General features: G+C 38.7%; 1 protein-coding gene across 3 annotated transcripts in view; it reads left to right on the plus strand.

Moving 5' to 3' along the window:
• The window catches only part of l1camb (L1 cell adhesion molecule, paralog b), a 36769-nt gene that overhangs the window by 887 nt on the left and 8164 nt on the right, over nt 1-27718 (plus strand). For 2 of the 3 annotated variants that reach the window (XM_043236418.1, XM_043236419.1), the window contains exons 2-22: nt 6281-6460; nt 13774-13788; nt 14116-14218; nt 14303-14472; nt 15624-15749; nt 15855-16025; nt 16176-16290; nt 16979-17163; nt 17246-17377; nt 17701-17844; nt 18227-18338; nt 19604-19764; nt 20237-20396; nt 20688-20815; nt 20897-20998; nt 21227-21427; nt 24260-24330; nt 24495-24720; nt 24843-24958; nt 27024-27249; nt 27334-27456. In XM_043236418.1, the coding sequence (XP_043092353.1) occupies nt 6340-6460; nt 13774-13788; nt 14116-14218; nt 14303-14472; nt 15624-15749; nt 15855-16025; nt 16176-16290; nt 16979-17163; nt 17246-17377; nt 17701-17844; nt 18227-18338; nt 19604-19764; nt 20237-20396; nt 20688-20815; nt 20897-20998; nt 21227-21427; nt 24260-24330; nt 24495-24720; nt 24843-24958; nt 27024-27249; nt 27334-27456 (2908 nt within the window). In that variant the 5' untranslated portion in view covers nt 6281-6339. The remainder of the gene's footprint in view (nt 1-6280; nt 6461-13773; nt 13789-14115; nt 14219-14302; nt 14473-15623; nt 15750-15854; nt 16026-16175; nt 16291-16978; nt 17164-17245; nt 17378-17700; nt 17845-18226; nt 18339-19603; nt 19765-20236; nt 20397-20687; nt 20816-20896; nt 20999-21226; nt 21428-24259; nt 24331-24494; nt 24721-24842; nt 24959-27023; nt 27250-27333; nt 27457-27718) is intronic. The other variant, XM_043236420.1, reaches the window with a different exon arrangement.

Raw genomic sequence — 27718 nt, forward strand, 5'->3', positions numbered from 1 at the left:
AGATTTTATTCTGTGTTTTTTTTTCTTTTTCTTTGCTACCAGAGCAAATGGTAATAGACAGCTATTCTTACTGTAGTTTTTCATTCGTCATTATAGAATTAATAGTTTCTGACAAACCTGGAAATCTCAAAAATGCTCCAAATTAGGGCTGATCAGCCCTTTTCAATTTAATTACTTTACACTTTACAAATTTCTGAGATGTGATGCACAATAAAAGGAGAGCGGCATCCTGTCTGAACATTTGGATTGATGAAGTTCACACTTTTAGTCGTATTTCTATCACACACTCATCTCAGATGGTCATTAAAATGTTAAAATGTGGGATGTGTGTGTGTGTGTGTGTGTGTGTGTGTGTGTGTGTGTGTGTTGCTCTTTAAATACACGTTGTTTTGTCAATTGATTTGTTTTTAATTAGAAATAAAGTTAAAAGTAGACTTTTAAGAATGACCTTTAAGAAAGGTACAGAGGAACCCTAGTGGTGTGTTGAAGCTAGTGTTACTATTTTTTAATCATTACTGTGATTAATTATTGCTTGAATCATTAGAACCTAATTAACTGAAGTCACCTTTATGTATAAAACGCTTTTAACAATGCAGATTGTGTCAAAGCACTTAATAGTATCAAATAGAAGAATAGAGTTTCAGTAATGTATAATTAGATAAAAAGCCACTTGACTTGACTTGAGATTAAAAAAGATTAAACACTCATTTTTTCAGTTAAAAGCATTTCATTATTGAATCCAGAGACGTCACTGTCCAGCTCCGTTCAGTTTCAATGGTATCTGTGCAATCAAATCGATGAGATTCGCTAGAAATGAAGTGTCCACAGCTGAGCAAGACAGAGGAACTGACACATTCTTTGAGACAGAATGGAGAAAAAAACCTTGGGAGAAACCAGGCTCAGTATCTCCTGCAATGGCTAAAGCTCATGCCAAACTTATATCTAAATGATAAAGTGAATGGGCTCAAATAAATGATTATAAATGGCCCATTGAATCATTCAGAGATGCTATGGCTTTATTTAGAAATGTTTCCATCATATCCGCTTTCCACACATTAATAGAGGAACTTTTGTAAAAGAAAATGATGACCTTCATTGATTATGCAACCTCCTAAATCAGAAGTGTTCATTAACTGAAACGCTGAGTGATAAAGTTTCAAAAAACAAGTGTAAACTAAAAGAAATGAGTGCAGCTCTTCAGTGATGTACCACATCACATTAAAATACCAAATGTCATGTTATTCGCCTGAAAATAGAGCGAAATGACAGCTCGTTCAGTCAAACTGATGGACAAAGACTGTTTGTAGTGAGTTTTTCTGTCTTTTGGTATTTTAAAGGCAGTAGAAAAACACAGGACAAAAAAAGTTTCTGAAGTGTAAGTCGTGGCTTGTTTTTGAAAAAGATGACATTTCTTTGGTTTCTATTCATGAACGAAGCACTCTTCTTCCTCCTCTGATATTACACACATATACCATATGTGATAAATATAAAACTTGTGTGAGCTCTAGATTTATCAGCATTAACAGTCAGCAACAGATAGATATAGATACTATACTTTTGTGTATTTAATTAAAATAGTTACCACTTAAAAGATTGCCCCCAAAATCTTGAAGTAATCATTAGAGCGGTACAGGCAGGAACAGACATCTACAGCATTCTTCACTTCTCTCATGATCTGCAGAAGAGAGGACAGATATTTCAAACCTAATCTTTTTAGGAGATGACCATTTTTATCTCAGAAAAGAAAAACTAAAAAGTTAAAGGCCTATCTTTTTCTGTTTTTGGGGTTGACTGAATTTCTCGAGTAAGCCTTCATCTGCGTCTGTCTCCGAGTCTGACCTTTCTCTCTCCACACATCCACTCTTTCACGTCCTAAAACAGAACAGAGTCTTTGTTTCCTTCATTGACTCATTTACTCTCAATAACAGTCAGCGTATTAGCAAGTCCTTCTTTGTGTTTTTTTATACTTTCAGAACGGAATGGACACATTGATAAATAATAAACAAAAAGGATAATAGCCGTATTTTAAAATGTGTCCCCTCTCCTTGTCAGCATCCAGAACCTCTTTTTTTTTTTTAGAAAGGTTAGACTTTCTTTCTGTTTGACTTACAGACAGGTAGCATCTTCAATCAACTACAGACTTTAGCTCAAAAACCTCATCTGCCCAAGTCTGCAGTTCTTTTCATCTCCATCAAAGCAGAGCGTGTTTGATTGGCCCGTCACCAGCTGGCAGCTAGCAGCTTAGCTTACTACAATAACTTACTCCTTGGTTTGAGCCAAACTGGCACTGGAAGATTTAGTTTCCGTTTAACCAAACAGATTGATCGGTGTATATACACTTACATTTACAATCGATCCTTTAGCAGACACTCCTTGTTCAAAGCAACAGTAGAAGGAATCAAACCAGCAAAAGAGCAATGCTATGGAAGGCGTCACACACAGCAAGAATAGAGAACGCATTTTTATAATGTATAAAAGTAGATAGAAAGTGCAAATGTTAGTTTAAAATGTTATATTCTTTACTTTTATTTATTACATATTCACTTATGCATTACTTAATATTTACATCTAAAGTATAATGTACGTGATTTTTATTTTTTTTTTGCATTTAATGCCATTTTACTGGTGTGTGTGTGTTGGTGTTTGTGGTTTACAATTATAATTACAGTACAGTTTAAAGGTGGTTTATGAGGACACACAGTTTTCACAGTATATAAACCATCACGTCTATGGAGAGTCCTCATAAACCACAAATACCAATGTGTGTGTGTGTGTGTGTGTGTGTGTGTGAGTGAGTGTCTTTAACTGCACTGAATGGGGCTTTTATACATGAACAATTCCAGAAGTCTTCCAGGAAACGCTTTGGTATGTGATGAAGGAGCTCTTGAGAAAAACAGCATCATCCCAGCTCTATAATGCAGCTCTCACATATCATTAAATAGTCATGTATATTCTGTTAATGAATGAATCATTTATGGTAATGAATGCGGTATGATTTTGACCGGTGTTGTAGAGATTTCTGACTTTGTGTAAATTCCTGCTTGTGTTTGGAGGAGGTTCATTGAGTTATTTCAGCAGGGTTCTGTGGGGAATACAGGGCTCATTAATTCTGGGCTCTGTGTGTGTTTAATACTGGAACGGTCTGCAGATGGTGTGTGTCTGACGACTCCTGACATAACCGGTCAAATTCATGAAACCACACCAGTGCTCTTTTTCATGTGTTTTATTTGTACGTTCTTACCAAGTGAGCATAGATGAGATTTTATAAGCTAGCAGCGGTGTATGGAGAGGTGAAAGAAAGAGCTTTCTTAACAATTATTAGACACATCATTTATTTACATGGGTAAGCATGTGCGGGGTTTTATTATTTTGTGCTGTCCTCTGAGCTCCAGTTATAATGTTATCAAGATTTTTCCATCAAAAAGCACTGGCTAATATAGTAGTTGTGTGCTTCTCACGGATGGATGCTGCTGTGGTTTATGTTAAATACATGATCATGAAATTACTTTGGGATCCAGTGTAGCCACAGCATTATCTCTTAGTTTCAGACTTTCTGAAAATCTTTTTCATTTTCAAAATCTGCCATTCTCTTACGCTTCAAAGGACCAAAGAATCGTTGGGCGGGGCTAAACAGGCACTGGTGTTAAATAGGTGGGTGGGGCTAAACAGGCCCCATAGAACATACATATTATATAGCTTAAAAATGTTTTATGAGGAATGGAGCGCGGTATAATCACACACGACACGCATTTCACCCCATGTGTGAGGCTGAATAAAAATGAAAAGAAATAAAAATCCCAAGATGAAGCTTGTGCATCAATTTCTAAATCCTGTGAAACATTTTTGAGTGTTGTCGTTAGTAGGCTAATGTGTTTTATTGCCTGTAATAATTTTACCCACAACAACAACGTATCTGACCTAATATTATAGTTTCCATGACTTAAAATGTACTATATAAAAACAACGAGACTATGGCATATAGTTTAATTATGGTTTCATCCAATAACACTGTAAAAATACATAATGCAATGCAAAATAACAATTTACATTATTACAAATGCCTGATAATTGCTGTTACACATACAAGACGATCAAATCTTTGTTTAATAATGTCGAAACATTTCATTCAAGTAGCCTATTTAATTGCTATTTAACAAAAACGTGAACATCACGACCCCTACCAAAATGAACTCTCACATTGTATGTAATCCCCTTCAGTTTATCTTCTGAGCAGTCAAACGCTCTCTAGAATCTGATGCACAATATAAATAATATGCAGATGCTGAAGCTGCACTTGAGATTAGGTCACTTGTTCTGTGTTAGTATTTTCTGAGTGGTGATAAGCAATAGGGAACGAGTCAGAGTGAATATGGATGAGCGTGATTTCATCAAATACATTCCAACCAATCAGATTTAAGGGATACTTTTTTATCTGTTTATGATCAGGGTTAGGTGCTTCTACACCCTTGTTAATCAGCTATCATTTCCCACTGATATTAGGAACACATTTTGGCCAGGGATTGTGATAACTCTATATTTTTGGAGGTTAATTGTGTTCCAGGATCACGTCATGCCGCTCTCCTCAGCAGCCGTGTCTGTGTGTTTTGGGGGATTCCAAGGGGACTCCATTGTCATGGAGACAGAGCTGGAGAGGAGGCAGGAGCCACGCGTGAATGATCTCGATAAAAGTGTTTGGCGGGAACAGCATTAGGCTGGTTTCTGTATGAAACGGATTTGATTATATTTATATGTAAATTGCTGAGATAATACTAGCACACATTAAACATTTTGCACAGGCAAGGAAAACACAATAAAAGAGCATAATAGAACAGAAGAGAAGCAGGGTGTGGCAGACAGTGATTCCTATGACTCAGCATGATCCAATCAACTGCCTGGAAAACAAATACAGATGGATGGACGGATGGACACAACCAGAAATGTCTGCTCCCCCATTTCATCCATTAATGGCACTTACCACCACAGCTGCCACTGCTCAATATTTCAGTGCACACACACACACACACGCACACACACACACACACACACACACACACACACACACACACACAGTGCTGTGCCCCTCCCTACTGCTCATGTTCAGAACAAGACAATGAAGAGAGAGTTATTACTTAAAAAAATAGCTATTATAATCTAAGCTCAATTAATTAACTGTATGCATTTTAGGTATTTTCTTAGATTTGGCATATAATTTAATCCAGTTATTTAGAAAAATGTATATATACACACACACACACACACACACACACACACATACATATATATTACACACTGCAGGATCCAGAGCTATGATCACGTGAGAGATATTCAGTAAACATATGTCAAACTTTCCTTTGCTCTGCAACATTATGTGACAAGCCTTATATGATAATTCTTTAAAGCAAAACCCAAATTTGTCCTTTTATTCATTTTCTCTCTTCTGTGTAGGTAATGTTTTTCACATTCAAAATTCCTTCATTTTGAAGGAAGTTCATGTTTATAGAACAGTGTTATGCAATACATGAATGCATAATCAGATTTAGTTTTTTTGCACCTTTCAGTTTCTTGGCTATTTCTTCTTTTCTGTTTGTATTTCTTTATTGGATTTTCAGTGTTTTCTCAAGGTAGTTTTTTTTCTAGTTCGATCTCTCCCACAAGCATCTATTGGTTCAGTGTAAAAAAAGTAGATTTGTCAATGTTAATTTGCATTGAGTCAAATGCACTCACAATTAATACTTATATAAATGATTTCATCTCACCAACATTATTGTGATTAGTGTTTAGTTGAGCAATTGACTCAACTATTTGCTATTTTCCTTGTTATTTAATGAAATTGTCGTTGTGCTAAAATACATTTGTTCAAATAATGGAAACTAAGATCCATTGGCATCAGGTGATCATTTGTGAGATTGTTTAAATAATTGCCCACAAGCATGTTAATTATGTGATGATAATATGTGATACTACAGTATGAAATTCAAACAGTGGGATAGCTATCATACTGTTGTGAATTAACTGAAAATACTTCTTTAAAGGAAAGAGTAAAGTTGATAAACCAATAAGACATCAAGAGTATGAAGCTCAGCAATGGTGACAATCAACAAATGCTAGCTTCTATGCATCGCGCTTGATATGTTTTGTGAATTAGTTTGGTGATTGTCACCGTTGTCAAGGTTTGTATAATAAGTACTGATGTCACTAAAACAAATTCCTTGTCTGTGTAAACATACTTGGAAATAAAGCTCATTGTGATTCTGAAAGGTTTTGACCTGCTGTCCTGCAGAAGCGGCAGAGATTGTCCGGACCCAGCTGTGTTTGCAGTGGCTGCTGGTTTGATGCAGAATGCCTCAAGTTCAGTGTCAGCCGGCCGGCAGAAGAGGACACATCAGGACACATCTGCATCTGCTGTTCCTCTTCCTCAGTGTGCTACAAATACAAGGATACATTACAATCCCTCCAGACTGTGAGTAGACGTTTAAGCCTCTTTCAGATACAGGTACAGTGTTTGTCATTCCTGTAAGGGTGATTAACAAACTCCATGTGGGTGCAGTTCCTTTTCACATGCTTTGAGGACGCCTCCAGAATCGATCCAATCTTTCGAATAGAAGGGCACGTTATCATAGGCGGGTGATGTCAGAGACCAGGAAGCATAAAAAGTCAAGTCTGCATTATTGTCAAATCTTCCACCCTTACAGTACATACATACAGGGAATTTAAAATATAATAAAAAAATATATAAAGAATATCTATACGATTATATAAAAACATGTGCAGCAAAGGCAGCGTCAGCTTTCTGTCATTCAGACAGAATGACTCTCTGTGTGTCTGTTATAATTTCATGTCCTGTGAGTATTATTTATTATTTATTGTATTATTTATTACTGTCCCATACAATTAAAGTTTGATATGGCTTGCTTGGAAGCAGAGTGCATGGCAGTGGCTGTCCATCTTGTGAGCATCTCTCGAGAAGGCTTTCTTCTCAAGGGAAGAAACCTTCACCACCGTTAACCAGTATTGCAGTATTGCAGAGGGATCTAATGGAGGGTATAAATCCCTATCTCTCTCCTCTCCTTTCAGAGGTAGTCCGCACCCTCAGCCCCTCCTATTATGAGGAGTAAGGCAATGTCAGTGGTTCAATAGACACTCTCAAGCTCTCTGACACCTGGCTTGAGGGCTCTGCCTTTGCCCCCCAAGACATTAAGTGCTATACTGGCTCTTTAGGGTATGGGCCCTCGATGAGTACCAGATCCTCATATCTGGAGGTTCATAAGGAGTACGTCCAGCAAATTTAATTGCTCTAATCTCATGTTGTATTAAGAACATTATAACAATCTAGACTAAGTGTTCAACCAAAGGGAATGCTAATCACTATAATAGTAAGTAAAAAATAAAAAAAAACATTTTAGAAAATTTTGTGTGGCTGATGTTCAGTTGTATTGAAAATTCAACATTAAGGATGACTTTGTGAAACAAGTGAATTTAATCAGTGAAAGATAACAAACATTTTTCTCCTTCTGTTGTAATGTTTTGTGTTAGCAACATAGTGCACTGCCGCCTCTCAATGCATTGGTTCCTTTGTGGCTTCTTGAATATTTAAGTAAGCGTCACTCAAAGCAATAAGTAAATTGTTTTAATTGTGTCCTGAAAGTTGCGGTTATTTGATAAAACCTAGTAAGTATAACAAATAAGTACAGATCACTAACTATATGTAAGGTAAACTATTGGATTTTACAATGTGAGGAAGAGCAGTACACCGTATTACACAATGCCAGTCTTTCTCCAGTGCCCCCAGGAGAAAAAGATTATTGAATTCAGTTTGCTTTTCCACCATTGCACTTCAGCGCCGTGATTCCATGAAAGAGAGTCAAGGTTCTACAGCCAGTACTTCATAGTTCCAAAGAGGGATGAAGGCTTGTGTCTAAACATTAGATGTGCATCTTTTGAACCTTTCATTAGATCATCTGAAGTTTAGGATGCTCACGCTGAAGCAAGTTGTGTCTCAAATCAGATCCAAGGGGTGGTTTGTCATGATAGATCTATAGGACGCATGTTTCCACGTTTCCATCCTTCCATGTCACAGGAAATTCTTGAGGGTTGCTTTCAGGGACGAAGCTTACCAATATAGGGTTCTTCCTTTCAGTTTAGCACTCTCACCCCACACGTTTACAAAAGTAGTGGATGCAGTATTAACTCTGTTATGGCTTCAGAGCATCCCTGGATATGTGGAGAAAATTTTGGTTCTTGAATCATGGCCCGCTGCTGGGAGCTCCGTGTCACCAGTTAACATTAACATTGAATCCGATCACCGTGTGTTGGTGGACACCGACAACACAGTTGTGGTCTCTTAAATCAACCATTGAATGGTGGACTACATTTGCGCCCATTGTACAAACAGAAATACCAGATCCTCCTGTGGTCCCAGGACAAGTTCCTCTTACTGAGAGCACTGTATATTCCTGGGCATCTCAATGTGTTGATACAGTGACTGGGGCCCAGGGAATGGAAAAGCAGCTTTGGTGGTAAAGCAGAATCAGAGAATGTTCTATCAGGCAGAAGTGGACCTTTTTTTCTCCCATTCAGGAGAAAGTGCAATGTCCCCACTGGTTCTCTGTAGTTCCTCCAGCTCCCCTGGGACTGGATTCTATGGAACAGACATGCCCAACGCTTCGTCTGTATGACTTCCCTTGATTGCTCTGCTTCCAGAACTTCTACACAGAAAGTGTACACCCTGAAGTGGAAGTTTTCACTGCCCAGTTGGTACAGTGCTGCAGTACTTGCAGGCTAGATTGTCTGCAGGGATATCCACACTGAGATGCATGTGTTGGCATTGTCAGCTTAGCACTCCCCATTCGCTGGAAAGAAAGTGGGAAAACATCCTCTGGTGATTAGCTTCCTCCATGGTGCACTGAGGATGAGGTCCCCGGTGTAATCTTGTGTCCCCACATGGGACCTGGCAGTGGTGCTAAAGGCAGGCCCTTTCAGTGGCCCTCTTTTTTCTTAGTTTTGTGCCCGGACTGGCCAAAGCATTTTGTACCCTAGAACAGGGTACATCCCTACGGTCCTCATTATTACACGACGGACCATTGTACTACTGGCCTTTCATCCTCCTCCCTCTTGGGAACCAGAAGTGTACACCCTAAAGTAAAAGATTGTTACTTCATGGTTGGTACAGTTCTGGAGTACTTGCAGGCTAAATTCTCTGCAGGGGTATTCCACTCCTCATTAAGATGCATGTGGCGGCATTCTCGTAACTGCTGGTATGCTTCAGTATTAATAAAGCTTAACAATCCTTTAATGAATTTTAATAATAGAAGCGTATTAGTGTGCTATGTGTAGGCTAGGTTAAAAAGATTTCTTTAATCTAGATTTAAACTGACAAAGTGTGTCTGCCTCCCGAACAGAGTTAGGGACATTGTTCCAGAGTTTAGGTGCTAGATAGGAAAAGTATCTGACGCCCGCAGTTGATTTTGATATTCTAGGTATTATCAAATGACCAGAGTTTTGAGAATGCAGCGGACGTGCAGAACTATAATGTGATAAGAGCTCGCTCAAGTATTGAGGAGCTAAACCATTCAGGGCTTTATAATAAATTAATAAGATTTTAAAATCTATCTGATGTTTGATAGGAGGCCAGTGCAGTGTTGATAGAACCGGACTAATATGATCATACTTCGTAGTTCTAGTAAGGACTCTAGCTGCTGTGTTTTGGACTAGCTGAAGTTTGTTTATCAAGCGTGCAGAACAACCACCCAATAAAGCATTACAATAATCTAAGAGATCATAAACGCATTAATTAATTTTTCTGCATTTGACGTTGAGAGCATAGGTCATAATTTGGATATATTTTTGAGATGGAAAAATACAGTTTTCCGGATGCTAGAAACATGGTTTTCAAAGGAAAGATTGCTATCAAGCAGCACACCTAAGTTCCTAACTGATGATGAAGAATTAACAGAGCAGCCATCAAGTGTTAGACTGTGTTCTAGATTATTACATGTGGTATTTTTAGGTCCAATAATTAGCACCTTGGTTTTTTCAGAATTTAGCATTAACAAGTTACTCATCATCCAGGTTTTTTTATATCAACTATGCATTCTATTGTTTTCTCAATTTGATGTGTATCACCAGGCATCAAATAAATATATACCTGAGCATAGCAGTGAAAGCTAACACCATGTCTTCTGATACCATTTTTCTCTAAGAATAATATAGTTGTTAGGATACTACCTTTTCTAGTTTATTTGAAAGAAAATGGAGATTAGAGATTGGTCTGTAATTTACTAAGTCTTTGGGGTCAAGACATGGTTTCTTAATAAGAGGCTTAACTACTGCCAGTTTGAAGATTTGGGGAACATATCCTAATAACAATGATGAATTAATAATGGTCAAAATAGGATCTATGACTTCTGGAAGCAGATCTTTTAATAGTTTAGATGGAATAGGGTCTAACATACATGTTACTGGTTTAGATGATTTAGCAAGTTAGAATATTGCAATTCTTCTCTCCTATGATAGAGAATTAATGGAATTGTGATACTGTAGCTGACGGCTGCATAGTTACAATTTCATCTCTGAGAGTATCAATTTTGCAAATTAAAGTAATTCATGAAGTCATTACTGCTGTACTCTTGGTGAATGTTAGCACCTGCTTTATTTTTTGTCAATCTTTTCACTGTTTTAAATAAAAACCAGGGGTTGTGTTTGTTTCTTCTAAAAGACACTAAAAATAATCAAATCTAGAGGTTTTAATAGCTTTTCTGTATGATGGGATACTTTCCTGCCAGGCAATACGAAATACTTCTAGTTTTCTTTTTCTCCACCTGCGCTCCATTTTCTAGGCTGCTCTCTTTCGGGTGCGAGTGTTTTCATTATAGCATGGAGTCAGATTGTTTTCTTTTATCTTTTTTAAGCATAAAGGAGTAACTGTATCTAAAGTGATAGAAAAAAGAGAATGCATAGTTTCTGTTATATCATCAAGTAAGTTTTTCATCATCAAGAACTTGAGGTAATCAGGAAGATTACTTATAAAGCACTCTTTTGTGGTGAAAGTTATGTTTCTTCCATACTTGTAATAAGGTGCAAAGTTTACAGGTTTAGCTATACAGAGTTCACACAAGACTAGATATTGATCTGAAATATCATCATTTTGCTGCAGAATTTCAACCATATTAACATCCATTCCATGTGACAGTATTAGGTCTAGAGTATAATTTCGACAATGAGTAGGTCCAGAGACGTGTTGTCTAACCCCAACGGAGTTCAGAATGTCTAAGAAAGCTAATCCTAATGCGTCTTTTTCATTATCAACATGGATATTAAAATGGCCAACAATTAAGACTTTATCTCCGGCCAGTACTAACTCAGTTAGAAGATCAGCAAATTATTTAATGAAATCTGTGCTGTGTCCTGGTGGCCTGTATACAGCAGCCAGTACAAACATGACAGGGGATTTATCACTAGCACATGATTCTATAGATAATGTTATATACAGCACCATAACTTCTGTATTATAAACAGTTTTAATTTGTTTAAATTTGGTTTAGACGTTATCTGCGTGTTCTAATTTAGGGAACAGACACCGTCTCTATAGTGTGATATCTAGGTCAAAGAGTCTCTATGTGCTGAGAGTTAACTGCCTTCTGTGACGTGAGGCAGCTAGCAGACAGTCAGTTTAGCCAGTCTGCCTGCTTCCTAACCTGGGCACTAGTTAGTCAATTGTGAGCTCTAAGACTTTGTGCCATATTTCTAGAGAGAAGAGTGGCACCACCCCAGGAGGGATGAAGACCATCTTTTTTTAACAGGTCAGGTCTGCCCCAGAAACTTATCCATTTGTCTATGAAACCTATGTTATTCTGCGTGCACCACTTCCAGCATCCAACCATTGAGACCCAGCAGTCTGCTGTGAATCTCATCACCACAGAGCAGAGAGGGGACCATATGTCATAATATGTCATACACTGCAATACGCATATTACAGTGTATGACATCAGACTTGCAAATTCACACACCTCTCCTCTTTAATGTTATTTTTAGTGATCCAACGGAAAAGTTGTGTTTTGACCCGTGAATAGCACCCCTTACAGTTGCCCCGCTGCATGGGCTTTAATGCCAGAACCTAACAAAGTTCATGAATTACTGAACTAGTCGCATCCAAAGCAGTATCTACAGCCCTCAGTATCTATTTCCCTGCATTTATCACATGTGAATCCCTGGTCTCCGACAGAGAGAGATACTGTAAACTATACATGTGGCAAGTGGTGCAAGTGATGATGGAAGGAGAAGCCATTTACTCACCGTGAGAGATATTTACTTATTGGTCTTGTTTGATGAGCTTGTAAAAATGGAGTGAATGAGTGCAAAAGAGAAATGAAATGGAGCAGAAAACAATAAAAGGCATATAAACACGGGTGGAAACTATAGTGATAAGATGAAAGGCTAACAAGTGTTAATGCATTGTGTGGCTTTAGATTAAAAGCGAACAATCAAAAATCTAATTTGTTAGATTAGTTTGATAAATAGTATCAGTAGTATGGAGATAATTAAGTTATATTTGATCGCTATAAAGAACAGACAGTGATAAATAGAAGAGTGAAGCTACACAGAGCTACAAACGGAGTTACAAACACACAAACCTCTGAGCAGACCCAGACCTGCAATAAAATCAAAATTATAAAATCTAAAATCAAATTTTCCTTACTTAATTAATTGAAAATTAAACTGCTAGTTTACTTGTGGTGTTTAGGACAAAAACACTTGTTGCTAGAGATTTGTTGTAATTATGCCACAAAAACTCAAACATGGTCTCATAAGTTCAGGTTATGTTTCCCTGTTTTGGTCTTTGTGGACTCTTATTTGGATGTGTTTGTTCCCTATTGTTTCTGTGTTCCCTTGTTCCTTTGTCCACTTGTGTTAGTTTCCATAGTAATTGATTAGCTCCTCCCCCTTGTTAACTCGTTTATTTAAAACCTATTCAGTTCCTGCACAAGCTTCTGAGTATTGTTTAGCGTCTAGCACTCTCCTAGTGTTAGCTACTTTAAAAAAGCCATCCTGTTTTTATTGTCTGGCTAGTCTCCAGTATTGTTCTGCGTATTTCACTCTCCTTGTGTTAGCTGCTTTGCTGAGCTGGTTTCTTGTTTTCATAGTCCATAGTTCCTGCTTTTCTTAGTTTAGTTCTTTTCTGTTGTTTTCTTTCCTGTTGTTAGACTGTTGAATTTTGGATTAACCCTTTGCCTGTCGTTTTGGACTCTGTTTGCACCTGTCTGGACTTTTCTTGAATACTAGATGAACTCTCTTTGTCTTTCCCCCTGGATCTCGTTCCCCACCGATCGACTGGACTGCTCTTATGCTTTGCTCATGCAATACTTGTTTATTGTAATTTGACCCAGCCTGTATTTCAAACATTTCTGTTCATAAAAGCTTGGAAATGGATCTGCACATCTCTCGTCTCATTGGCTCCATTACACATTTACAGTTGTGCCCCAGTGTCCTGCATTTAGGGACATTTAACTTCATGCTATATGACGCAGTGTGCTGTTTGTCAGTTAGATGTGTTCCTAACATATTTTGTTGACCCTGCAACAATGCTTTAATCCAGAAATGTAGTCTTGACCATATCCCTACATCTAAACCTAACCTTAACCACAAGTAATCCCTAAGATCAGAGGAAATGATGTGCACTTGGTAAAATGCTGCTTCTGCAAGTGAGCTAAATACCTTAAGTTTAACTCTGTGCTCTCTCTCTCTCTCATTCACTGCTTCCTTCTGCCACTCTATCAGACACATATAACAACTGTAAGTACTTCAACTTCCTCTATAATACTTTATTTCTGGATCTGTGTCTCTGTGTATGAGTTACTCTTATAGTTGAGTTTTTGTATTTCAGCTTCTACAAATAGATTTTTCTTGTGTTCTGTGACTAATATGGTGGATACATCTGATCACAATTTTTTACAGACTTTATTTAAATGTGTATATGTGTTTAAGGAAACACCACGAGAAAGTTACGTTTAGGTTCAGGAGCATATATTTTCCAGCATATCTGAACTCTAACTTTAATTCTAAACACAACTCTCGATTCTTACGGCTATTTTGTTTTTTCTGCACCCATATTTTCTCCAGTAAAACAAGCTCCAAAGATCACAGCTCAGCCCGTTTCTCACACCGCTTTCGCTCTGGATGATGTCAACCTGGCCTGTGAAGCCAGCGGAGACCCAGCTCCCAGGTGAGTCTGTCAGGCTAGTGAACTTCTGTACATGTATGTGTGTTTAAATTTGTCTTTCTCACTAAATTTGCCTCTCACTGACAGTTTCCGCTGGGTCAAAGATGGCAAAGAGTTTAGGAGGGAACTGTATGAATCCGGGACCCTGATAGCAGATGATACGGAGGAGCTCCGGACCTATCAGGGTTCATACCGCTGCTATGTGGCCAATGAGCTGGGAACAGCCGTCTCAGACCTGGTGCACCTGATCACAGAGTGTGAGTCTCTCCTCAAACACCACAACCACAGCGTCTCGGTGGAAAAGCCTGATGTATAAAGCATAGAAACCATTTTTCACAACAGCTGCACTCAACCACAAAACCAGTCCATAATCCCTGCATTTTAACAGTGATCTGATTCTGATTATTGTTTGTTTTAGTTACTACAGTAGTAAAACCATGTTTTACTTTGTTTATACATTTGAAGGTGACAAGCTAGATTTAAAAATTACCGAACGTGTACATATTAACAGCGCAAACATTAACCATGCGACTATGTAATGTGATTAAATGTTAACAAGTGTATCAGCAATCATAAATCAAAGAAGACATTTCTTACCCTGCTGAAAAAAAAACAGCTAAAACCAGCCAAGGCTGGTTAGCTGGTCTAAGCTGGAAGAAGCTGGTTTTAGCTGGTCATCTCCCAGCAAAGACTAGCCTGGCAGGCTGGAAATGTGGACCAAACCCCTCAAAAACCAGCCTGCTGACCAGCTTAAACCAGCTAAGATCAATCTGGAAGACGAGCTAAAACCAGACAACCTGCCTAGACTTGTTTTAGCTGGTTTTATATATTTTACCTTAGTGACAGGGATATGACTATGGCAAATGTTTGAGCAGATTCAACAAGATTCATACACTCTATTTAATACATTTAAGTAGCTAAATGTTTAAAGATAGAAAGTAGAGACAGACGCAAGGGGTGATTAATAGCATTGATTTACTGAAGGGAATTTAAGGAAAAAGGCATGTTCTCTGCACAGGCTGTGCCCAATTTGTGCATGTGACTGTCCAAAGTAAGCCTCTGTGACTGCCATTTACATGCAAAAATCCATGTCCATTATGGACGTGTGTTTTAAGTCAGCTGGAGGAAAAAAAATGAAGGACAGATCAATATCTCTGTTAGTGAGCAGACTCTGTGGCACCAGAAGGATCAGGTCAGTATTCAGTCCAAAAGCAGAAAAAGAGCAGCCTGGGGTCACGTATACATTGAGTGCTGTAAGTTTAAGTGACAACAGCATTTCAAAGTTTTATGACTGAATTATGTTATGCGTGAATGTTGCTCTGCTCATACTGATGTGTCATTAGAGCCGCTGCACAAACCTTGGATATACAGTGAGAATTGTGAAACAGATATTCTACCTGTTTCACAGCCATCCCAACCTTGGCCAAAGAGAAGAGGCAGAAAAGAAGATCGTTTGAGGAGGGAGAAAGCACAGTCCTCTACTGTAACCCTCCCAAGAGTTCTGTCACTCCCAAAATACACTGGATGGACATGCGTAAGTCCCGTTCAATCTGCTTTTGCCAAATCAAATTGTCCTGTGCAATACTATAATTGATTCAATCGAATCCCTCTCTCTGTTTATTGTGTGTCTGTTGTTCAGAGCTGCGCCACATCCCTCTGAACAAGCGTGTGACCACCAGTCTTGATGGAAATCTGCACTTTGCCAACTTACTAGTGAGTGACAACAGAGAAGACTACACCTGCAACGCTCACTACATCAACGCCAGCGTCATCCTCCCTAAAGAACCCATCTCCATCAGCGTCACGCCCTGTGAGTCAACTGTCTTCTGATTTAGACACAGCTCAGCTTTTCTCTGCATGTTGTTTCAAATACAGCAATATTACAAGAACAAAACCCTTGTGCTGTGTGTAAAGGACATTCAGAAACGCAGCGTTGACTTGTATTTTTCTGCTTTCACAGCAAATTCTGTGGTGAAGAACCGGCGGCCCCAGCTTCAGAAGCCCGCAGGCTCCCACAGCTCTTACCTGGTGCTCAGGGGCCAAACGCTGACTCTAGAGTGCATCCCCGAAGGCCTGTGAGTATTCAGCCACTGAGTTTACTATCAGCTAAACACTGACTGACATCTGGAGCCTGTTTCATAAGACAAGTTTACCAAATTAGTCTGATTTATTGACAGATGATTTGGTTCAGAAATATTGCATGCACTCTTCAGCTGACAGCAACAAATATACTCCAAGTAACGTTTGAATTAGACTTGTGTGCTGCACATATCTACTGTGCTTTACAATTATTTAGCCAGTTGAAATGTTTTAATAAAACATGGCACATGAGGATGTGTCAGGTGCTCTCTGAAGATCAAAAATCACATTCATAGATTCAAACCATCCAATGGATAGTGATGTTTAAATAAATCCGCTAAAAAGGTGAAAACATGCTGCCTGTAATGTATATTGAATATAATATTGTGTATATAACAGTACAACTGTACAATTTTATGTTGAGACAAAGCGACATTGAGACAATAAGGAGAAGCGGCAATATTAAAGTAATACATAAAGACATTGTAAATATAATCCACATGAATCAAATGGAAGAAACACACTGTAAAACCAAATGAACTCAGATTTAAATTTGTGCGTTTAACGGATTCTTTCATCTACAGCAGGATCAGAGCGTGTTGGCTTTATTGTGAAGAATGGCTCTTGTTCTCTGTCGGTGGAGCTGATCGTTTGTGTTTAAGGGTCAGTTTTCTTCTGTTTAAGCCCCACTCCAGAGGTGCAGTGGGAGCGGATGGACAGTCCTTTGTCCCCTGCACGGGCCCAGACGCTGAACTACGGCCGCTGGCTCCAGATCCAGAGCGTGTCGGAGATGGATGACGGCGAGTACACATGCACTGCCCAGAATAGCCAGGGCTCCGTCAAACACCACTACGCTGTCACGGTGGAGGGTAAGAAACACACACTCCTCAGACACTGACAGGTGGCACAGTATACACCCCACAGATAACACGCTTTTGTAATGGCTGGCAGCTGCTCCGTATTGGACCAGGCGTCCGGAGGACCACCTGTACGCCCCGGGAGAGATGGTGAAGCTGGACTGTCAGGCAGAGGGAATCCCGACCCCGAACATCAGCTGGAGCATCAACGGCGTTCCCATCGCAGGTTCTCACGCTCAGCTTTGTTAATATGGAATGAAATGTATAGCTGAATTAGGGCTGCACAATTCATCGAAATCGCAATTTTCGAATTACTAAGTTTCAGAACATATGTGTTACTGGCAACCAACACCCACCATTAAAAACAAACTTACAAAACAACTGAAAACTAGAGAGAGTGAGATTACCTAGCAGAAGAACCTTTTTTAACCTTCCACCCAATAGGAAATGCGTGAATCTTTTTTTTTGGTAACTCTAAGACCTCTTGTAGTGTTTTTTCTGTGTGGACAGACTCTGAGCTTGAGTTTTTCTGGTGTCTGTGTGTGGCAGGGACGGACTCGGACCCGAGACGTCATGTGAGTTCAGGGACACTGATCCTGACCAATGTTCAATACAGCGATACAGCCGTCTATCAGTGCGAGGCCGCCAATAAACACGGCAATATCCTGGTCAACACACATGTCCATGTAGTTGGTGAGCACCATTTCATCCAATGTGCATGTGTTCACTCCACGCAGCAGAGAGCCTGGGAAAGCGGGCCTTAACTACTGTGTACTTACATCAGAAAATATTACAATGTACTTACTGTGTTCATATTGTATTGAGGGATACAGGTATGGTGTTCTGGGTTAAGATGTAAGGGATGGATCTTTGTAACTATAAATGTAATTACAGAAATTAGTTACAGATTTATCACCATGCAGGTATTTTCTTTGACTATATGTACACAATAAGTGCGTTATATTAAAAGTATTAAATGTAGTTAAGGTCACCTGATATTAAAGGGGACTGAAAACGGGTTTGTGTTTAAAACTGAATGGATTCCTGCTGTCACTGATCTGTGTCTGTCTGACAGAGCTGCCTCCTCAGATCCTGACGGCGGACGAGCTGCAGTACCAGGCCACAGAAGGACAAACCGTTCTGCTGCTGTGTCGAACGTTTGGCTCCCCACTACCTAAAGTCGAATGGTGAGTCTGGGCTTTCTTCACTTTTGAACGCATTTGGAAGTTTTAAAGAAGTCGTGGTATGAAAGGTTAGTTTTCCTTCATGGTTTTTGTTAGGGATACACCGTATGTTCTGCATGTGATTAAGTATAGGTGCACGTTGGTAGTAAATAAGGCCCGTGTTATACTTTCCGCATCTGGACGTATACAGGGACAGCACGGACATGGACTCACGGAAGCCGTCAATACATGCAGTAGACACTGTTACAAGCACCGTCATCGTTTAGAACTACATCGTGTCTCCGATGGGGAGAGGAAGGGTGGCTGATGAACGAATTTAAAAATGAATGAATCGTAAACAAACCGCAGACCGTTGTATTCAAATACATGCACGTGCTGCAGGAACTCGCGGCCTATCTGCTTGTGAACCAGGATACAAAGTCTGGTTCTGCACTGAAACATTGTTACTAGTCAGCTGCTCAGTAATATTTTCATGCACATTTTTAAAAAACAACAAGAAAGGCAAGACTGTAATAATTATAATAATTATTACAACAGCACTATTACAACAGCACTATTAATACATTTATAATAACACCTAAACAAAGTGTTCAAATCGGAATTCTCTTGTGCTCAGCAAGACTGTGTTTATTTGTACAGTAAAAAAAAACATGCTTTATTCAAAAACGTGGTCTTGAAAATGTTTCTAACTTATTCATTTTAAATGAAACATTGCTTTGTTGGTATAGTAATAAGTATATTGTTTAATGTTAAGTAAATATTATTAAATAGTTGTTTTGTGACAAAAATCTTGGCTATTTAAATTGTACAATTGTGACAAAAACTGTCAAAATGTATGGTGAAAATGAAAAAAACATGTTCAGCTTTGGCCAACAATTTTAATTTTAGTGTATCCCTAGCTGCATGTTTCTTGGCTTAAAATATCCCCTTATAGGCAAGGCATGAATAGAATAGGATGCTAAACTGTATGCAACGGCATTAGCCAGTTAAAAAGCATAACTTCTCACAAATATATTTTTGATTTCTGTGCAAAAAACTTTGCTAGCATTATAAGTGAAACTATTAAGCATATAAAAAAATCTACTAAACCTTAAGTGAGATGCAATGACTCATGTCATCTTTGTAGTGTTTAATGAAAAGACCCATTTTTTATAATACAAATAGAATTATTTTACAACCCATGTTATAAAACACTAGAAAAAAGATCTGACTTATAATGCAGCTTTCGGAGGATGTGTGTATAACACGGTGGCTCTGAATGTATGCAGGGAGATCTTAAACTCTGGACCAGCTCTGGCCAATGCTAAAATGTCTCAGACGAGCGATGGAAACCTTCAGATCAGTGATGTGACTGAAGATGACAGCAGCATTTACACATGCTCAGTGAAACACAGCAACAAGAGCATCAATGCTGAGCTGGATGTCTTGAGTAAGTCTGAATCCATGCGTTTCACACACACACACACACACACACACACACACTTCACACAACATGCATGTAGCGCCATTCAAAAGTCTGGGATAAGAATGATTTTCATGTTGGTGTTTTTTTTAAATAAGTTTCTTACGCTCATGAAGACTTTATTTATTAGATCAAAATACATTTAAAAAAATCCTCCCTTTCACACTTTGATGAAGAAGCGCTCCTGACTACTGTTCAAATGTTGGGGTCAGTCATTTGTTTTTGTTAAGAAATTAATACTTTTATCCAGCAAGGATGTGTTAACTGGATAGTCATAGTAAATACATCTTTTGTTAGAAAAGATTTCATAGAATGAAAGAAAAAAAAGTATCACAGATTCCCAAAAAATCTACTTTGCATCCAAAAAAAGGACATGTCTGAATCACTGAATCTTTCTCCTGTATGCCACATTGATGAGGTTTCGTGTTATTGTCTCCAGACAGAACTAAGATTGTGGAGTCTCCTCAGGATCTGCGGGTTTTACGTGGAGACGATGCTGTTTTACAGTGCAAATATACAGTGGACCACAAGTTAAAACAACCCACAATTCAGTGGAAGAAGGACAAACACAAGCTCACATCCTCTGCTAATGATGACAAGTAAACACATCTCTGCTCTTTTGAACTTCTCTTTATCAGCAGATAACTAAGTGGTCAAACTGCTGTCAAAGCTGATTGTCCAGTTTCTGTTGATTTTGTGGCTTTTTGTGTTTATTTTGAGTAAACTGTGTAAAAGTTCATTCACATTTTATCATCCACTGGCTGCTCTCTTTCGAGATGCCTGTATCAGCTAATTAACCAAACATTCCCACTCTCTTCATGGCACTGCTGCTCATAAGAGCGATGTTTTCCTGCTGTGGATTTGCTGGAGATTAATGTCAATGGTTGCAGGTACACTGAATACCCAGATGGCTCTCTGAAGATCACTGATGTTCGTATGGAGGACTCGGGGGTCTACAGCTGTGAGATCAGCACTAAACTGGACTCGGTCAGTGCCACCGGCTCCATCACGGTACAGGGTGAGTCCGTCACTGTCACCACATACAGTGTTTCACATCGCCCTGCTTCTGAAAGACGCTGACGTGTCGGACGCTCCTCAGATAAGCCGGCTTCTCCTCACTCTCTGGAGCTGTCTGAGAAGAAGGAGCGTAGAGTCACGCTGTCCTGGATGCCAGGCGCTGAAAACAACAGTCCTGTATCTGGTAATCTGTGCTCCTGACACCAGCATTAGACCTCTGTTTTATTATAAACTTCAGTAATTTGTTCATCTTTAGTGTGGCCTTGGATTTTTCTATGCTTACTTCTAATTTCTTTACAAAAAGGCATTGTGGAGCGCCCCTTATATCAAATCGTCGAAACAAGCCTCTCTTTTCAATGGGATAATGAGTTTTCTTTTGGATCTTCATCTCTTCATCTCTGTTCCCCATCAGAGTTTGTTATTGAAAAGAAGGAGGAGCATAATCCAGACAAGGGCCACTGGGAGGAGTACAGAAGAGTCGCTCAAGACGTCAGACACCTGGAGATCCACCTGCAGCCGTACAGCACATATCACTTCCGGGTCAGAGCGGTCAATGCAATAGGAATGAGCGAGTTCAGTCCTCCCTCAGACTCTTACAGCACACCAGCAGCCAGTAAGACCCTCTGAGCCCTTCTTATGATTGATTCTTTCATTATTTAGATCAGTGTCAGTGTAATGATTCAGATTGGGAGAGAGAGGGAGATGGGATCAGGAAAGGTCCTCGAGTTGGGATTCAAACTCGCTACTATAATTCTATACTGTAATAACATAACACTATATTTCCACGGCACATGGAAATGTTTTTCACCGCAAAACTGAGTTTTCTTCCTCTGCATTTTCTAGTCCAGTTATCTAAATATTCATAAATCAAGATGCATTTCCCTGACATCCAAACTGGCATAGGATTGTGGGGAAAAAAAGTGTTCAATTCTGCAATGGAAGTTTCACCCAAATCTCATGAGAAAATGTATCTCTCCAAGGTGGAGATTTATGAATTGGTAGAAACTTAATTTTGATAGTCCGCTTTAGAAAGTGACTCCATGTCAACTCATTAGAGTATTACACTCTTAAAAGAGATGTGTTAAAAACAACACAACTTGTTAAAAAAGAACACACCTGTGTGTCTAGTTAAGGACAACACATTTCGTGCTAACTCAATTCACAGCAGTGTTTTATTTTTCTTAGTGCATTAAAATTTAACATGCTAATGTGTCATAAATCATGATTTATGTCATAGTTTTGCTCTAAAAGTCAATGACAGTCAAATCAATGAGAACATTAAGAAGCAGAATTACTGAAGGAAAGCTAAACAATTTTAAAGGCAATTCTTAATTGCCAGAGGAGAAAAACACTGCATTATCAGCTATGACCATAAGAGGGCGCAATAATATAATTATAAATCAGATCAAATATAGCATGTTTTATTGAACTTTTTAAAGATCAAAACTTTTGTTAGATTACGACTAAGAAGGTTTTTGTCATGGGATAGTGTACATATCCATGTCATGCTCCAAAGTCCCGCGTGCACGCGTCTGCACCAAACACAGAACATTGACTCTCAACATCTATTTGGCTCTCAACTTCCTTCAAGTAATTATCAGCATTATCAGAGACTCCAGTTTGATGTCAAATTCCTCCAGAACCTACAAAATACATTCATTTACTTTCGGCTGTGTTTTTCTCTCAGCTCTTCTGTTTTCAGTACATAGTTTTTGATTTCCCAGTCATCTGATATGAAATGTGCAGTGACTGTCTGTGTGTAGAGAAGTCGAGGCCACAGATTGATTGTCCAGTAAGACTTTCACACTCTTGGCAGTGCTATCATAAAGTATCGCCCAGAGAAGGAAGATTATATAGTGGGTTAAGTGCTCGGACAAAGCTTTGAAAGCCATCGCCATCTATACTTATTGGGCACATGTCTTTGCAGATGATATCAGACGTTACTCTGGACTGCTTTAATGCGAGCATCTCGTCATGACATGCTTGAGAAAAGTCCTCGGGATGACAAGTCTGCATGTACGTTCTCATGTTAGATGTTGTGGAGTGAAATAGCAGCGGTTTCTTACACGACTTGCACATGACGTCGGTTTTGTTAATAATTTCGCCTCTGACACTCCAGAAACCAAAGAAACAACACAGATGCTGAGATCAGCTACTCGGGGGAAGATTGTGTGTTCCCCATCATTTCCTGTTTCAGTTTTACCCTGTGCTTTGCTTTACCTTAGCTCAGCATTTCCAAAAAAAAAAAAAAAAAAAAAAAAATATATATATATATATATATATATATATATATATATATATATATATATATATATATATATATATATTTATTTATTTATTTTCAGTTTTTTCTTAAATTCTTCTTTTGATAGTTTCAGTCCTCGGGATGACAAGACTGCATGCATGCTCTCATGCTAGATGTTGTGGAGTGAAAAAGCAGCATTTCCTTACACAACATTGGTTTTGTCAAAAATTTTACCTCTGACAGTCCAGAAACCAAAGAAAGATTGACTCTGAGCCTTCAGTCTCTTTTTCTGCCATTTTTAAGATGAGTCGCATACCACTCTTTTTGACAGCCCTAATGAAACTCATCCATGACTCCCAGAATGCACTGCAACATAAATAAATTATACAACCTCTAGAAATAAACTGTTGCCACTTTCAACAGCGTCAATTCCAAAAAGTATTGACTACTTGATGCCTGCATCTAGTATCATATTTTCTTTGTTTTTTTTTTGTAGTAATGCAAATACACAATTATAAAAGTGAAAGTGAAGAACAATTATGTCTTTGTAAGTTTAACGTGACAACCAAAGCAAACACTGAGCGCTGTGATGGTGAAAGTTTTTGAAACAACACTAACATCTAAACATCTAACATCTAGCTTGATCAAACAGATAAAACAGTGTTAATCTAAAGGTTCTCAACCCTATAAAGGATCCACATCATGGTCATCTCGGGAAGTGTTCTGGGATTGTCGTTGAAACCAGCGGGATGATCTGAGAACACTCTGGGAAGTGCATCCACATCATCCACGGATGAAAAAAAAGTGGCATGAATGTTGTTAAGAGCTTGTGAAGGGATGCAGGCAGCAATGTGATTGGATGATAGTTAACACAAATCATGTTGAACACACTGTGCTATCTCTCTCTAAATGACACAAAATGTGTTATTGTTTGACATCCTGGACATGCAGTTACAATGTTACGTATAGTTAGCAGAATGTCTAAAGTGGATTATCAAAATAAAGTGTAATTAAATTAGTTCATTTAAAAAAGCTATATTGTGTTTTTAGGTAAGTGCGCTGAACACATAGTGTCCTGAGTTTGAGTCCTGAGACTCGCTAAACTTTCCTGATTTCTAAGAACTGTCCTATCATAATACAGCAAAAATAAATCTTAAAAGAAGAAAAAAGCCTCGTATTAATGATCTCTCCTGCACACAGAACCTGACAAGAACCCAGAGAACGTGACGACGGTGTCTACTGATCCCGACACTATGGTCATTTCATGGCAGGTGATTAACGTCTCCTTGAACACAGTTGAACACAGCTCATGTGGATCCGTGCAGACAGGCGTTTGAGCTGAAGTCTGGCGGACGCTCGCTGCCCAGGACTCCAAAAGAGACACATGATTTTGACACAGTCGTCACAGTTAATCTCTCTTGTTTACATTTGACAGGAACTGGAGCGACGACAATATAACGGGCCAGAATTTAAGTACAAGATCTACTGGCGTCAAGCTTCTGGCAGGAGCCCACACTGGAAGGAAAGCAGTGCCTCCAATCCTCCGTTCATCGTGAACGGCACCGGGACCTTCATCCCCTTCGAGATTAAAGTTCAGGCTGTCAATGAGCTTGGAGCAGGACCGGAACCAGATGCTGAGATCGGCTACTCGGGGGAAGACTGTGCGTTCCCCATCGTTTCCTGCTTAGCCTGTGCTTTGCTTTAACTTAGCACAGCATTTCCAGAAAAAAAATCTTAAAAATCGTTTGACAGTTTCATAGAAAAGGCTCTCGATTTCTTGCAGTACCTCTGGAAGCTCCTTCAGATGTAGCAGTGACCGAGCTGAACAAAACTGCTGTCCTGGTGAGATGGAGTCCAGTCACCATGGAGTCTGTCCGCGGACACTTACTCGGCTACAAGGTAAACGATCTAGAAACCATCATTTATAGTTTCTGTCCTTCTGTCCTCCCACGCTCTGAACCCCAATTGGTTGACTTTACTAGAAAATTTCAAGGAAACAGGCAATTTTTAAATATTTTTAACTGTTTAAATGTCTTTTAACTCTAACTATTGTAAATAAATTCTTATTGGACGTGATGATGATTGCGTATTAGTGATGAACACCTGCTGTTATTGAGAATTACAGAGGATCAGATGGCGATGTTTTATTGGTTAAAATATGCTACAATCATGGGATCTTGAGCTTTTTACTAATTCAAAGTAATGTGCTTTGAAGCGATCAGCCAGATTTTAAGTAGCAGAAAGGTTTATTCTTTCTCCTTGTGACTCATGATGAATGCACTTCACAAAAATCATTTGGAAAAAAGCAGGAAGAAAACTACTGAAGACTTTTAGACATGAACACTTATCACTTGAACTGTTAAGCTGCTGGTGACACAATACCTGAACATACATCAATACATCTTGTGTCTATATAGTAATATATTTAAATACCAGATTACTTTGATAGTACAGCTTCACTTCCAGAGTTACAGAGACAGATCCGACACGAGAAGTCAAGGGTCAAGAGCCCAACTAAAACAATCATTGATCTCCAACCACTGAAACATCTGATCCTCTGTAATTCTTAGACAGCAGGTGTTCATCACTAATATACAATCATCATCACGTCCGGTGCCTGGTCTGTTGAGAAGACTTGAGAATGTCATTTCAAAGTATCATTTAAAGAACACATTACTTCAATTGAACTTAACATAATTTAACTTAATAGTTACTTTATAAAGCATCTGTAAAGACTACTAATGTAAACTTGATTAGTTTACTTCATACAACTTAACCAGTTTATTTTCATCCTGTATAAAAACTAAAATGGTTTAGTGCAACGGGTTTCTACGCAGAATAAAGTCAGCAAGACTTAAGACATGTTGTTTTAAGAATATTCTGTGACAATTATGTTAAGTTCAGAAATAACATTCTCTAAAAACATGTTTATTGCTAACATTATTAGAAGAATATTGCTATCATTCTAAAAAAGATTTTAGCGGGAAGTTTCTCGTTGGACATTGGATGTGGATTTCAAATTTTGGTTTAAAGTAAAACACAACCTTTGTTCTAAAACGGTATTTCCATGTCCAGCTTCACCAATTATAAATCAGATGGACTTTATTTCTGTCACACACACACATATATACTGTATTTATATTTGGTTTGGTATTTGGATAGTCTTGACTTTTCAATGTTTTTTTCTAACTGTGATAGCTATGTTTGCTATATGGAAACAACAAGAAAACGTGATTAAAAAATAGTGCTTATTTAACATTGCTAAAAATATAATTATGTAGCATCCTGGTTATCTGAGCTATGGTATCAGTTGCACATTATTTATTGCCTACCCTTTTTCAGGTATTGCAGGTTTTTCAGATTAAAAGCCAGTAGTATTGCTATCAAATCTCTTCAATCATTAAAAAAAAAATCTAATAATTCAGTAACTTCAGGTTATTAATTTCAGCAATGGTGACATGCTTCGTACTTTAATGCATTGTGGGTGCATCATAAAAAACCCATTACTAATATGAAATGAATGGCTATAACAAACATGGTTACATATCAACCAAACTAAACCTGGAAATGAAAAGTCAAGTTCAACGGCCCAATTCCTGACCACAACCATGGAGACTTCAAACCAAACTATTATTTTCAAAAAACTGTCAACATCTAAAGCTCTGTTAATCTTTTCTTGTAAGTGTCTGACAGAAATAAAGTCAATTTGCTTTATAATAGGTGAATGCTGTTTTTTGGAGGTATTTAAAGACAATGGAGATTGACGACAAGCAAAGGTTGATTTTAATCAAAAATTTCACATCCACATCTAGTGCAGTGAGAAGCATCCTTCTAAAATGTTACCAGTAAGCATTTCTACAATGTTTTTAGAAAATCTTATCAGAACATTCTGGGAACAAAAAACATAACATTTCTAGAGGTTCTGCTGATTCTTATAACTGTTTTTCTCCCTCTCTCTCTCAAGATCCATCTGAGAAAGAAAGGCCCCAGAAGTCGCAGCCGAAGAGGCCTGCCGGTGCAAGAACCAGAGGTGAACAGGAACAGAGTCATTGTGGTTCATGGAGATAAAGTGGAGACGATCGTGAGCGACTTGCAGTTTTACTCGAACTATACTTTGACAGTTGCACCTTTCAACAGCAAAGGTGAAGGTCCACATTCAAAGGCGTATCACTTTAGCACTCCGGAGGGCGGTAAGGTCACTTTTTACAGCGGATATGAAAACCTCTATGAATGTGGATGTAGATGATCTGAACTTGTGCTCTTCTGGCATCCAGCTCCCGGACCAGTTTCGTCCCTGACCTTCGAGAGCCCATCTGAGACGGAGATCACCCTGAGCTGGAAAGCTCCGGACAAACCCAACGGAGTGCTCACAGGCTACCTGCTACAGTACTATGAACGTTAGTTCAAGTTTATTAGCACTTCATATAATACAGATAGCTTGGAAAGTGCCCTACAGTAAAGCCAGTGAGAATCTGCAGGAATCAACCATTATAAATGCAGTTTATTTGAAAATAATACGGTATCAGTGAATTAATGCTACAAAGAAGTTTTCGCGTGACGTCACACTCTTATAGGAACCCCCCGGCGGGTAAAAGCACTGACTGTTGGCATTAAGTAGTAATGTAGTAAAACACAGACATTAAAAGGTGAAATTCAGTA

Source organism: Puntigrus tetrazona, chromosome 4 (genome assembly GCF_018831695.1).
Source record: "Puntigrus tetrazona isolate hp1 chromosome 4, ASM1883169v1, whole genome shotgun sequence".
NCBI classification, from domain to species: domain Eukaryota; kingdom Metazoa; phylum Chordata; class Actinopteri; order Cypriniformes; family Cyprinidae; genus Puntigrus; species Puntigrus tetrazona.